The sequence below is a fragment of the Carcharhinus amblyrhynchos genome, unplaced genomic scaffold (assembly GCF_965287045.1).
Source record: "Carcharhinus amblyrhynchos unplaced genomic scaffold, sCarAmb.v2.hapA scaffold_425, whole genome shotgun sequence".
In the NCBI taxonomy this organism is placed as follows: Eukaryota; Metazoa; Chordata; class Chondrichthyes; order Carcharhiniformes; family Carcharhinidae; genus Carcharhinus; species Carcharhinus amblyrhynchos.
Window position 1 is genome coordinate 65,066 of NW_027650165.1, and position 15,038 is coordinate 80,103.

Genomic DNA, 15,038 nt, shown 5'->3' on the forward strand with positions numbered 1-15,038 from the left:
GCCTTCAAAATGCTGAGCTACGTAATCCTTGATGATGGACTCTGGCAACTTCCCCAGTACCGACATTAGGCTCACTAGTTTATATTTCCTTGTTTCTCTCTACCTCCCTTTTTGAATAGCAGACTCACATTAGCTACTCTCCAATCTGTAGGAACCAGTCCAGGGTTCAAAGAATTGTGGAAAATAACTACTATTGGATGTACTAATTTCAAGGCTACTTCCTTAAATACTCTGGGATGAAACTTTTCAGGACCTGGAGATTTATCCACCTTCAATCCCAATTTCCCCAAAACCATTTCTTTATGCATATTGATTTCCTTCAGCTCCTCACTAAAACTTGTTTCTCTCAGAATTTTTGGTACATTAGGAAACTTGGCATGCCTATTATGACTCTCACCCCAATTTTTACAGATGCACCACAGAAAACATTCTTTCTGGTTGTATACAGTTTGGTATGGCTCCTGCTCTGCCCAAGATCGCATGAAACTACAAAGGGTTGTGAATGAAACCCAGTCCATCACTCAAACCAGCCTCCCATTCATCTACACTTTCTGCTGCCTCAGCAAAGCAGCTGGCATAATTAAGGAACCCCCCCCACATCCCTGACATACACTCTTCTATCTTCTTTCGTAGGGAAAAAGATATAAAAGTCTGAAGTCACGTACTAACCAACTCAAGAACAGCTTCTTCCGACTGCCATCAAACCTTTGAATCGATCTTCCAAATATTAAGCTGATCTTTGACTACACCTTAGCTGTGTCTGTAACACTATATGCTGCACCAGGTGGCACAGTGGTTAGCACTGCTGCCTTACAGCACCAGGGACCCAAGTTTGATTCTCGGCTTGGGTCACTGCCTGTGTGGAGTCTGCACATTCTCCCTGTGGATTTCCTCTGGGTTTCCTCCCACAGTCTACAAGATGTGCTGGTTAGATGCATTATCCATGCTAAATTCTCCCTCAGCGTACCCGAACGGCACCGGAGTGTAGGGACTAGGGGATTTTCGCAACAACTTCATTAGACTGTTAATGTAAATCTACTTGTGACACTAATAAAGATAACTTTTATAAAAACTCTCCTTTCCTTCTCTCCTAGCACTCCATGAACGCAAGAAACAATACTTTTCACTGTATACCAACACCTGACAATAACAAATCAAATCAGACTTTATTCACATCTTCCTTGTGATAACAGAAGCAAGGTACAAATTCAGTTCTTCAGCCATTTCTTGGTCCCCCATTATGAATTCTCCCATTTATTTCTGACCGTAAGGGGCCTATATTCATTTTAAGTTTATTTATTAGTGACACAAATAGGCTTACATTAACATTGCAATGAAATTATTGTGAAAATCCCCTAGTCATCACACTCTGGCGCTTGTTCGGGTACACTGAGGGGGAATTTAACACAGCCAATGCACCTAACCTGCACATCTTTCAGAATGTGGGAGGAAACCGGAGCACCCAGAGGAAACCTACACAGACACGGGGAAAACGTACAGACTCCGCACAGACAGTCACCCAAGCCGGGAATTAAACCCATGCTAACCACTGTGTCACCATGCCGCTGGTCAATCTTTTTCTCTTTACATACCCAAAGAAACTTTTACAATCAGTTTTTACGTTCCCTGCTAGCTTACTTTCCTATTCTATTTTCCTCTTCTTAATCAGTCCCTTAATACTCCTTTGCTGAATTTTAAACTGCTCCCCATCCTCAGGCCGATTGCTTTCTCTTGCCAATCTGTACACTTCTCCCATGAATCTGATACTATCTCTAATTTCCCTGTAAGCCATGGTTTACCCACAATTTCCTCACCACTCTTGCGCTAAATAGGAATAAACAACTTCTGGAGTTCACCTATTTGTTCTTTAATTGCCTGCCCCTGCCTTTTCACTCCAGAAATTCCTCCTCTATTACACTGTGACTATCTGACTCTCCCACTCTGCATGCAGGTTAAAATTACCCTCCCTGCCCCACCCTACCTTCCTCACGTTTCCCAATCTTAATTTTTTTTAAACAGAGTCCTTATCTGATTCTGGCCCTTGATTTCTCTGCTATCACTTTTCTCATTCTCTTTGCTGTCCTTTCCCCTTGCTCTTGATTCCCCCTGTCCTGAACCCTAACATAATTTCCCATCCACCACCATTGGTAGGGGTAGTAAGGTAGCAGGCTACAGGGCTGAATGGCCTACCCCTGCTCCTAAATCTTATTTTTTCAATCTCGCCATGTCAACAGAAAGTCCTTGATCTTGAGTATTGGTTTGGGAAAACAGAGCCTGCACCCAAACCTGGGGCACAGCAGACCTTATCAAAGCAAGGACAGATCATGGGATGTATCCAATGCAATGTGCTGGTTGACTGCTGCCCACCATTGCTACCATGCCCAACCCCCATTCCTGTCACCCCTCCGTCACCATCAGGGCAACAGGGCACCGCGTTTGATTGTCAGGAGTGGTCAACACACAAGGAGTGTCGCTCTGTTCAATCATTCCCAACACTCACTCTTGTCGAGACTGCAACGAACTGTAAAACCAGGCATGGGGGGGGGGGGGGGGGGGGGTGTGTGTGTGTGTGTGTGTGTGTGTGTGTGTGTGTTTGTGATTGTGTGTGTGTGTGTGTGTGTGTGGCGGCGAGCACGCCTTATCTTACCCCAGCCCTTGAATTCAATAAAAATCTGGAATTAAGAATCTATTGATGACCACCTAACCAGCACATCTTTTGGACTGAGAGGGGAAACCGGAGCATCCAGAGGAAACACATGCAGGCACGGGAAGAACATGCAAACTCCACACAGACAGTGACCCGAGGCCAGGAATTGAACCTACATCCCCGGCACTGTAAGGCAGCAGTGCTAACCACTGTGCCGCCAGCAGAGGAGACATTTCAGAGGGTAGTTAAGAGTCAACCACATTACTGCGACTCTGGAGTCACATGTAGGCCACACCAGGCAAGGCCGGCAGATTTCCTTCCCTAAAGGACATTAGTGAATCAGATGGGTTTTTCCTGACAATCAACAATTGTTTCATTGTCATCAGCAGATTCCTAACTCCAGATTTCTGTTGAATTCACATTCACCATCTGCTTAGTTTGAACCTGGGTGCCCAGATCTTGTTCTGGGTCTCTGGATTAATAACCCAATGGTAATATACTGTGCCACTGCCTTCCCACCGTGTGGGGGCCCTGGGGAGTCAGTGTACGGAACTTCTCCTCTCTGCCCCTCACTCCCAGCACACATTCCCCAGTTAAACACGACAGGGCAGGAGTGGCTATATCACAGGGCAGGGTGATCCAGGCTTGACATTTCTCCAGTGTTTGGCCCGGGATGCTCTAATCAAGGTGTCAAGGCTGTTTCAAATATTTCAAGAGCCTGGGGCAAGGAGAGAGGGGGCAGAACCTTAGATTGAGGGCCAGGCCATTTGGGGGTGGGAGGGGAATCTGGAGACAAATCTGCCCCTCAAGGAAGATTACTATCACCAAACGATAAGGCGAATTTATCGATGGTCATTGTCTGTCTCAGAGGAGCCACTCTTCATCAGAATGGGAAGTGTCAGCCTGGATTGGGGAGCTCAAATATACATCTACCTCTGACAGTGCAGCACTCCCTCAGTACTGGCACTGGGGGGAGTGTCCACCTGGATTATACAGCAGGATTTTATGTTCTGGCATCATTCCTTATCAATTACAAACAAGGATTGGAGCCATGTTGTCACCGTGCCCTCCAACTCACCCCACCCAGCAGGCACACCTAACTGCTGTCAGCTTTGAGATCAGAGATCATGTCAGACTAACAACACAATGCCACACATCCCTTAAACAGGAGCAACGCCTCACTGCAGCCGCTCCCTGATTGTGAGCAAACTTCCATTGGAGATTCACGCAGTCACGTGGGGGGGGGGGGAAAGAAGAAGAAGAAGAAGAAGAAGAAGAAGGAGAGAGAGGAGGAGGAGGAGGAGGAGGAGGGAGTGGGGGGGGAAAGGGAGTGGGGGGGGGAAAGGGAGTGGGGGGGGGAAAGGGAGTGGGGGGGGGGAAAGGGAGTGGGGGGAGAAGGGTGGGAAGGGGTGGGAAGGGAGGGGGGGAAGGGGTGGGAGGGGAGGGGGAGGGGGTGGGAAGGGAGCGGGGGGAAGAGAGAGAGAGAGAGAGAGTGTGTGTCAGAATCAGTGTCAAAGACGAACCAAGGAGAGGAAATCAGGGAAAGGAAAGAAGCGCACGAGTGAGGGAGGGATTTGAACAGGAGGATGAGAATTGTAGGGGCTGGAGAAGGTTACAGAGATAGGGAGGGAGAGGGTAGAGGGTGGGATTTGAACAGGAACATGAGGATTGTAAGGTCTGGTGAAGGTTACATAGATAGGGAGGCATACGATCTATTTTATCATGAACATGGCTGCTCTGAAGGATGAGTTCAGATGCAGCTGTTTGCCAAGCTTCAGAAGGCTGTCCCTCGCTGAGGAACATGCAGGACCACAGACAGCACTCTGACAGACACTCACATAGATGAGGCCAGAATAGTAGCGATCCTTTAGATTGTGGAGTACTGACGCCTCGTTCAGGCAGGTCAGCTCCGCCATGTCCTCCACCTTGGCAAACTTGGGCGGGTTCATCCGCTGTACATCGGCCTTGGCCACTGTCACCCGCCGCCCGCTCTCTGCCAGCTCCACCATCACCTCGTCAGCCCGCTCCTCCACCACAGCTGCTGCCTCGAAGCCATGCCGCTCTGACGGCACCCATACCAGGCGGCGGGCCGTCCAGTCAGCCTGGGTGGCAGGGTTGCCTGTGTAGCCGCGGTCAGCAAAAAGGTAGCGCTCAGCGTCATCGTAGGAGGCTTGGCGTGCCATTGTTCTGTCCAGCCAGTGTCCCGTCTACCTGCAGGGGACATGAGAGAGGGGACATGAGAGAGGGGACAAGTAGGATCACCACAAATCCTAGTGTTATACAGTGACAGACCCGTCCCCACCAGTACTGTACCTCAGTGTTATACAGCAACAGACCCATCCCCACCAGTATTGTACCCCAATGTTATACAGCGGCAGACCAGTACTGTACCCCAGTGTTATACAGGGACAGACCAGTCCCCATCAGTACTGTATCCCAGTGTCACACAGTGACAGACCCGTCCCACCAGTACTGTACCCCAATGTTACGCAGTAACAGACTTATCCCCAGCAGTACTGTACCCCAGTGTTATATAGCAACAGACACGAACCCACCAGTATTGTACCCCAATGTTATAGTGACAGACCCGCCCACACCAGTACTGTACCCCAATGTTATAGTGACAGACCCCCGCACACCAGTGCTGCACCCCAGTGTTACACTGTGATAGACTCGTCCTCACCAGTACTGTACTCCACTGTCATACAATGTTATACAGTGACAGACCCATCCCCAAAGTATTATACCCCAGTGTCATACAGAGACAGACCCGTGCCCAACAGTACTGTACCCCAGTGTTATACAGCGACGGACCCATCCCCAACAGTATTATACCCCAGTGTCATACAGAGACAGAGCCGTGCCCACAAGTACTGTACCCCAGTGTTATACAGTGACAGACCTGTCCCTACCTGTACTGTACCCCAGTGTTATACAGCGACGGACCCATCCCCACCAGTACTGTACCCCAGTGTTATACAGGGACAGATGCGTCCTCATTAGTACTGTACTCCATTGTTAAACAGCGACATACCCATCCCTACCAGTACTGTACCCTAGTGTTACACAGTGACAGACCTGTCACCACCAGTACTGTACCCCAATTTTATACAGTGACAGACCCATCCCCACCAGCACTGTATCCCAGTCCGACACAGTGACAGACCCGTCCCCACCAGCACTGTACCCCAGTGTTATACAGTGACAACCGTCCCCACCAGTACTGTACCCCAGTTTTATAATGACAGATCCATCCCCAGAGTACTCTAGCCCAGTGTTATACAGAGACAGCCCACCCCCACCAGTAGTGTATCTCAGTGTTATAGAGTGATGGACCCAGCCCACAGTGCTTTATTGCAGTGTTATACAGTGACAGACCCATCCCTACCAATACTGTACCCCAGTGATATACAGCAACACACCCGTCTCCACCAGTACTGTACCCCAGTGTTATACAGTGACAGACCCATCCCCACCAGTACTGTATCCCAGTGTTAAACAGTGACAGACCCATCCCCACCAATACTGTACCCCAGTGTTATACAGCGGCAGACCTGTCTCCACCAGTACTGTACCCCAGTGTTATACAGTGACAGACCCGCCCCCACCAGTACTGTACCCCAGGGTTATACAGTGGCAGACCCGTTCCCCACCAGTACTGTACCCCAGTGTTATACAGTGACAGACCCATCCCCACCAGTACTGTACCCCAGTGTTATACAGTGACAGACCCGTCTCCACCAGTACTGTACCCCAGAGTTATACAGTGACAGACCCGTCTCCACCAGTACTGTACCCCAGTGTTATACAGTGACAGACTCATCCCCACCTGCACTGCACCCCAGTGTTATACAGTGACAGACCCATCCCACCAGTACTGTACCCCAGTGTTATACAGTGACAGACTCATCCCCACCTGCACTGTACCCCAGTGTTATACACTGACAGACCCATCCCACCAGCACTGTACCCCAGTGTTATAGAGGGACAGACCCATCCCCACCGGTACTGTACCCCAATGTTATACAGTGACGGACCCATCCCCACCAGTACTGTATCCCAGTGTTATACAATGACAGACCCATCCCTACCAGTACTGTACCCCAGTGTTATACAGTGTCAGATTCATCCCCACCTGCACTGTACCCCAGTGTTATACAGTGACGGACCCATCCCACGAGCACTGTACCCCAATGTTATACAGTGAAGGACCCGTCCCCACCAGTACTGTACCCCACTGTCATACAGTGACGGACCCGTCCCCACCAGTACTGTACCCCAGTGTAATACAGTGACAGACCCGCCCCACCAGCACCGTACCCCAGTGTTATACAGTGACGGACACGTCCCCACCAGCCCTGTACCCCACTGTTATACAGTGACAGTCCCACCCCCATCAGTACTGTACCCCAGTGTTATACACTGACAGACCCATCCCCATCCATACTGTACCCCAGTATTGTACAGTGACAGACCCATCCCCATCCATACTGTACCCCAGTGTTGTACAGTGACAGACCCATCGCCACCAGTACTGTACCCCAGTGTTATACATTGACAGACCCGTCCCCACCAGTACTGTACCCCAGTGTTATACAGTGACAGACCCATCCCCATCCATACTGTACCCCAGTATTGTACAGTGACAGACCCATCCCCATCCATACTGTACCCCAGTGTTGTACAGTGACAGACCCATCGCCACCAGTACTGTACCCCAGTGTTATACAGTGACAGACCCATCCCCATCAGTACTGTACCCCAGTGTAGCAGTAACAGACCCATCACCACCCATATGGTACCCCAGTGTTATAGTGACAGACCCATCCCCATCAATACTGTACCCCAGTGTAGCAGTAACAGACCCATCACCACCCATATGGTACCCCAGTGTTATACAGTGACAGATCCAAACTGCCCAATGTGCAAATGTATTTATTTCATGAACTGTGGCTGTTGCTTGCTGGAACATAATTTATTGCCCGTCCCTCATTGCCCCTTGAGAAGCTGGTGCCTCCTTGAGCCTGTACAATTCCCATGTGGTTTAGGAACACACACAGGGATGGAGTTCCAGGATTTTGACCCCAGTGACAGTGAAGGAAGGCCAATATATTTCCAAGTCAGGATGGTGTGTGTGGGGCTCGGAGGGGGAACTTGCAGGTGGTGGTGTTCCCCATGTGCCTGCTGCCCTCCCTTGTCCTTCTAGGTGATAGAGGTGACGGGTTTGGAGGTGCTGTTGAAGGAGCCGTTGACGGAGTCTTGGTGAGTCGCTGCAGTGCATCTTGTAGATGGTACACACGGCTGCCTCTGTGTGTCGGTGGTGGAGGGAGTGAATGTTGAAGGTGGGGGGTTAGCGCGTCGATCAAGCAGGGGCTGCTTTGTCATGGATGGTATCAAGCTTCAAGTTTTCTTGGAGCCGCATTCATCCAGGCAAGTGGAGAGTATTCCATCACACCCCTGACTTGACTCCTTGTAGATGGTGGACAGGCTTTGGGGGGCAGTCAGGAGGTGAGTTACTCTCCACAGGATTTCCAGTGTCTGACCTGCTCTGGTAGCCACAGTATTTATATGACAGGGTTCAGTTCAGCTTCTGGTCAATGTGACACCCAGGATATCTTTGGCTGCATTTAACATTTATTCTGAAAGCAAGTGATTAAATCCAAATCCTTCATCAGACATTGGAGCATGGTGACCCATTACACTCACCAGTATTTCAGGAGGGGGTGGTTGAGGGCTCAGAGAGGATGCAGAGGAGATTACCAGCAGGTTACGGGGATAATGAGGGACTTCATTTGTGCCAAGAAACACTGGGAGAAGCTGGGGGTGATGGGAGCGGGTCATTCTCTACTGAGCAGAGAAGATCAAGGAGGAGGTTCAATTTCGTGGAAGGGGTTTGCAAGGGGTCAAGAAGGAGGGATGCATTGTTATTCTTGGCCCCCTTTGGCCAGGTCTGGGACAATCACTGCAGACCAACATCCCAGCTGAACGGTGGATACCAAAGAGTGTCAAGAGGCTGCATAGGGAGGACAGAACCAGGCGGAGTGTGTGAATGGCAGACTAATGAAATGGAGAGAGGGAGGGGAGACACATGCTCTCACTCACATGTGAGAAGGGGGGAGGGGAAAGGAGAAGGGAGGGGAGGGAGATAGGGAGATAGGGCTCAGTTTTAAACTGATGCAATGAAACAGGGTGTGGGTGGGACAGGAGGTCCAGAACAGTCAAACCAATCTAAGTTATAAAAAGCTAAAATCACAGCTGCCTGAACGCTGGTACAGAGTGTGTCATAACGTTGCCACCATGCAGCATACTGTGACAATGGGTTGGTCAGGAGCTGAAATTGTGGGACAGCATCCACCAAAATAGAAGTTGTGTTTTGTGGGGCAGGGGGTGGTGGGTGATACAATGGTCTGGAGAAGATGAGTTGTGAGGAAAAAGGAAGATTTGAGCAGCGAGCATCAGTGAGGCAACAGAGTGAGCACCACTGGCAGCCAAACTGGTGTGGAACAAGGTCAGATAGATGTTTACACGCCATGTACCTCCGACAGTGCAGCACTCCCTTAGTACTGGCACTGGGGGGGGAAGTGTCGGTCTGGGTTATGGAACTCAAATCCTAGAGTATATACATCTACCCCGACAGTGCAGCACTCCCTCAGTACTGGCACTGGAAGAGTGCTGCACTGTTGGAGGTAGACAGTGCATAAGACACAGGGCACCTAACTTCAAAGGGGAAACAGCAGGTTCTTCGACTGCAAAGTTCTTTGGGACAGTCCAAAGGTGATGAAAGACCACTGTCAGAATAACTATGTCTGGGTGCTTAAAAGTGACCACAACTATGCAGGATCGAGCAGCTGATGGCTTGAATTATAAAAGGCTGAGAGAGGCCAGAGAAATTTGCAATAGAAATAGATATTATCAGATTGCAAGATATTAAAATAGAATACAAACATGTTCTGAATCCTCATAAACAATCCTAACAAAATCTTTAATACCATTCACAGGATATAGATGTCATTGGCTGGTCCCAGCAGATACTACCCATCCCTAATTGCCCCTTGAGAAGTGATGGGTGAGTGTAGTGTAGGTACACTCACAGTACTGTTAGGGAGGGACTTCCAGAATTGTTATTGGACATCAGACAGTCCATGTGGTGTTGGTACACCCACAGTGCTGTTAGGGAGGGAGTTCCACAATTTTGATCCTAGCGACATTGAAGGAACAGCTGATACATTTCCAAGTGATGGGGCAGCACGGTGGCACGATGGTTAGCACTGCTGCTTCACAGCTCCAGGGACCTGGGTTCAATTCCAGGCTCAGATCACTGTGTGTGGAGTTTGCACATTCCCCTCGTGTCTGTATGGGATTCCCCCCACAGTCCAAAGATGTGCAGGTTAGGTTGATTGGCTATGCTAAAATTGCCCCTTAGTGTCCTGGGATGGGTAGGTTAGAGGGATTAGTGGGTAAATGTGTAGGGATATGGGGGTAGGGTCTGGGTGGGATTGTGGTCAGTGTAGACGCGATGGGCTGAAGGGCCTCTTTCTGCACTGTAGAGTTCTAAGTCAGGATGGTGCATGAGGCTCCAAGGGGGAACTTGCAGGTGGTGGTGTTCCCCATGTGTCTGCTGCCCTTGTCCTTCTAGGTGGTAGAGGTGGCAGGTTTGGAAGGTGCTGTGGAAGGAGCCTTGGTGAGTCGCTGCAGTTCATCTTGTAGATGGTACACACGGCTGCCTCTGTGCATCAGTGGTGGAGGAAGTGAATGTTGAAAGTAGGGGTTAGCGTGTCGATCAAGCAGGAGCTGCTTTGTCCTGGATAGTGTCGAGCTTCGAGTGTCGTTGGGAGCCGCACTCATCCAGGCAAGTGGAGAGTATTCCATCACACTCCTGACTTGTGTCCTTGTAGATGGTGGACAGGCTTTGGGTGGAGTCAGGACGTGAGTTACTCGCCGCAGGATTCCCAGCCTCTGACCTGTTCTCATAGCCACAGTATTTACGTGTCCGGGTCCCAGTTCAGAGTCTGCACAACCTCATACGCCCCAGCTCCCCTTTGACACTTAGGTGCAAGTGTGTCATGACAAAGAGGCCATTCAGCCCATTGTGCAGTTCTCCATGCTGCACAATCCAGTTAGTCCTATTCCCCTTCACCCCAACCCCCTCCCCTCCAACCCTGTAGCCCCAAAGCTTTATTGTCACTCGGTAACACAGACTTGAATGTTGCCAAAAAGTAGAGATGTTGAAGTTTTTCACCTTAAACTCATCAGGAAAGTCAGACAAATGTAAAATTCCAAACTGTCACAACAATTTATACAACAGGAGGATAAATGCAAGAATGCCAAATTTCAAACTATCACAACAAGTTTTATCACAGCACCCTTTCCTCCTGGGGTAGAAATTGAAAGAGTTTGAAATATGATTTTCTTGCATTTATCCTGATGGGTGCGAAGAGATAAACCTTCGGCAACATGTCCCTCGTTTCAGCAATATTCAAGTTTATTGCCCCTCAAGTGTCCTTCCAGTTTCATTTTGGAATTGTTATCTGTTTCCTGCACCCTCATGGGCAGGGAGTTCCAGGCTCAGGTGTAAAAGTAATGCTCTTCCTCACATCCTTTCACCAACCCCACCCCCCTCCCCCACATTGCTGCTTGTCCAAAACCTTCAATCCATACCATCTGGTCCTTGTGCTATCAGCAGAGACAAACAGCTTTTCTTGGTCTATCTTACCTGTAACTATGGTCGTAACTCATGACTTGACTTGGGTTGATGTCAAGGGAGGTTAGTCAGAAGGGTCACAATCTCAGATTAAGGGGGTGGCCACTCCACACCCAAGAGGAGGAGTGATCTCCTTGCTGGGGAGAATGGTAAATTTTTAGAAGTCCCCACCCACCAGAGAGACTGTGGGTGCTCAGCCATCCAGGCTGTTGGAAATAGGGAGATGGAGGGAATCAAGACAGGGGCCAACTGATGCAAGTGGGACTTAGAGAAGGAAGAGGCAGGTGCAAGCAGGGAATCAAGGCTCAAGAGGTGGGCAAGGGTGGGCATTAAGATGGGAGACAGGTGGGAATTGAGACAAAGGGGCAGATGAGGGGGCATTAAGATGGAAGGGAAGGATGGATGCAGGGGGTATTAAGTCCACAGGGGGACAAACATGAGGGGGTATTAAGTCCACATGGGCAGATGGGTGTTAAGACTTGAGAGGCAGGAACAAGGGGTATGAAAACTCAAGAGATGGAGACATGAAGACTTGAGATACGGAATTACACCAAAGACAGAGATAGGTGGGGGGTGGCAAATCTCGATCAATGCCAAAACTGCTGGCAAGTGCAAGAAAAAGAGGTCATTGCAGCAAAATGCAGACAGGAGGAGGAATAAATATTTGGCAATAGATGCAAAGAAGAGATGAATTATAAGTGGGGCAGAGAGACAATTTGTCATCCCCCTGGGTCAAATTGGAGATGCTGTGAGGGCGGGGGCTGAAATGGGTAGGGGAGGTAGCCAAATGGGCACAAGGGGACTCCTTCTATTCTCCACCTTCCATCCCACAATTGCAGAATGCATGGTTAAAGGTCTGGGTTTAACACCCACAGCCATCCCGCAGTGCGCAACGTTCCACCTCCCTCGCCACCTGCGACCGCCTCGTCCACCGGCCGCAGGTGGAATGAACAGGTGAAGGTGGGCTGCGGACGCGGCGGGGGCAACCGCGGGTGGGGTTGGGGGGGGAGGGGTCGGCGGCCTCTGGTTGGCTGCTCGGGCTCACCTGCGCTCGCGCTCCCCGTCCGTTGGCCCCTGCGGCTCGAGCCCTCCAGAAGGAGCCCCCTCTCGCGCTCTCTCTCTCGCCGCAACAACCGCCACAACCACAACCGCCTCTGCGCGAGACTGACTCCCGCATCGCCCCCGCCGGCCAAACCCCGCCCCCTGCCCTCCCTCATTGGCCCCGCCTTGTATGAAGGACGTCCCGCCCAACCTATGGAGTTGGAGAAGAGGGCGGGAGAGTGGAGGAGGAGGGCGGGTCCATTAGGGGCAAGCGTTGATTGACTGACATCAGGACCAATCGCGATGAAAAGCTTTTCAAGGCGCTGGTGCCTCTCTGCCAATGAAGAAGCGGGAGGGGGGCGGGACGCAGGCGTTTGTTCGATTGACGTGCCTATTGACCAATCGAGTGAGGGTCTCCTGATTGGAAGCGGGTTCCCGGCAAGCTGATTGGTCCCTCGCCTCAAGCTAGCGGGTGGGCGCTATGGCTTGTTTGACAGCATCCCTGGCCAATAGTACTCAGGATGACTCTGACTGACGGGCCGTTAGACCAATCAATAGTCTCAGGTGGCTGTGGTCGGGCAATGGTGCGGGGTCAGGTGTGAGGACGACCAATGAGGCTGTTGTCGTCGGTTCGGGAGGCTGGAGACGAGTCTGCGATGACTGGCAGGGTCTCGCAGGCTCACTGGGAGCGCAGCTATACCGCATTGGGTGGGTTTGTATTGACTATTCCACACACTGACCTCTCACCTCTTCCATATTGACCATTCCACACACTGACCTTTCACCTCTTCCATATTGACCATTCCACACACTGACCTTTCACCTCTCCTGTATTGACCATTCCACACACTGACCTTTCACCTCTCCTGTGTTGACCATTCAGCAGACTGACCTTTCATCTCTCCCAGATTGACCAGTCCTCATACTGACCTCTCACCTCTTCCATATTGACCATTCTACACATTGACCTTCATCTCTCCCAGATTGACCAGTGCTCACACTGACCTCTCACCTCTTCCATATTGACCATTCCACACACTGAACTTTCACCTCTCCCGTATTGACCAGTCCGCAGACTGATTTTTCTGCTCTCCCGTATTGACCTGTCCACAAACTGACCTTTCACCTCTCCCATATTAACCAGTCCCCACATTGACCTGTCACCTCTTTCATGTTGACGAGTCCCTACATTGACTTTTCACCCCTGCCATCTTGATCAGTTCCAAAACTGAGCTTTCACCTCTCCATTTGACCATTCATGTCTTCCATTCTTCAATTTGACTTTTGACCTCCCCATTGACTTTTAACCTCAGACATTGATTTCTTCAAATTGACCTTTCACCCCTTCATTGACCATTCCCCTTTCCCATTGACATATCTTACTCCACTATTTGCCTTTCTCTCCTCCCCATTGACCTTTCTGCCCCCTCACCTATTCCCTTCCCCCACTTATCCCTTTCCTAGGCCGCGTACACCTTTCCCCTTGCCCCTGAAACATTCCCCCTCGCCGGAGAGGCCACACTTCTCCCATTGACCAGTTCTCTCGCTAGCGTCCACCTTCCACTGTTTACATGACTCCGCCTGTCCAGGTTGGAGGGGCTGAATGGACCCCTTCTGTCCCATGAGCTTCCTGAGCTGCCTCTCACATTAAGCCGAGATTGTGACCACAGTCGGTGGACTTTGGGAGTCGCAAACACTCGATAATCCCATCCCAAAAGGCCAGCAAGATCCTGGCACTTGATTCCTGACAGGCTGTTTGTCAAACCTCTCACCGTGTCCCTTGGAGCCTTCTCTGTGCATTAGCCTCGGTGACCAGGCATTGGTGAGCCTTCAGCACGGCTAAAACTCGACCTCTTTCCACAGGAGTGTACTCTGAGCCTGGCCTTGCACTCCTGGGACAGTCAAATTTAGCAGCTTGCAAATCCAAGACATCATGGCTGCAATCTGATGCCCGGTGAATCACTCTCTCCTTGCATGCCAAACTCAGCTGTGGGTCAGAGGTGAACAAGTGGGAAAGTATCTCAGCCACCAACTGGAGGTCTGTGGGTACAAATCACGCTCCAGACACTTGAGCTACATAATCCAGGCCGACAGCCCGCACCACGCCACCACCACCACCCCCCCCCCCCCCCCCCCCACCCCAGTGCCAGTACTGAGGGAGTGCTGCACTGTCGGGGGTAGATGTATATACTCTAGGATTTGAGCTCCATAATCCAGGCCGACACTCCCCCCGGCGCCAGTACTGAGGGAGTGCTGCACTGTCGGGGGTAGATGTATATACTCTAGGATTTGAGCTCCATAATCCAGGCTGACACTCCCCCCGGTGCCAGTACTGAGGGAGCGCTGCACTGTCAGGGGTAGATGTGTATACTCTAGGATTTGAGCTCCATAATCCAGGCTGACACACTCCCCCCGGTGCCAGTACTGAGGGAGTGCTGCACTGTCAGGGGTAGATGTGTATACTCTAGGATTTGAGCTCCATAATCCAGGCTGACACTCCCCCCCCCCGGTGCCAGTACTGAGGGAGTGCTGCACTGTCGGGGGTAGATGTATATACTCTAGGATTTGAGCTCCGTAATCCAGGCCGACACTCCCCCCGGTGCCAGTACTGAGGGAGTGCTGCACTGTCGGGGGTACATGTATATACTC

The 15,038-nt window shown here is 50.7% G+C and overlaps 1 protein-coding gene across 1 annotated transcript in view; it reads right to left on the reverse strand.

Moving 5' to 3' along the window:
* The window catches only part of LOC145339358 (myosin-10-like), a gene marked incomplete at its 3' end in the record, with an annotated part of 76,974 nt that extends 64,474 nt beyond the window's left edge, over nucleotides 1–12,500 (reverse strand). Inside the window, exons 1-2 of the mRNA XM_080183801.1 lie at nucleotides 12,394–12,500; nucleotides 4,486–4,858 (exon numbers count right to left, since the gene is read on the reverse strand). Of these exons, the coding sequence (XP_080039927.1) occupies nucleotides 4,486–4,830 (345 nt within the window). The remainder of the gene's footprint in view (nucleotides 1–4,485; nucleotides 4,859–12,393) is intronic.
* Nucleotides 12,501–15,038: the final 2,538 nt, after the last annotated feature.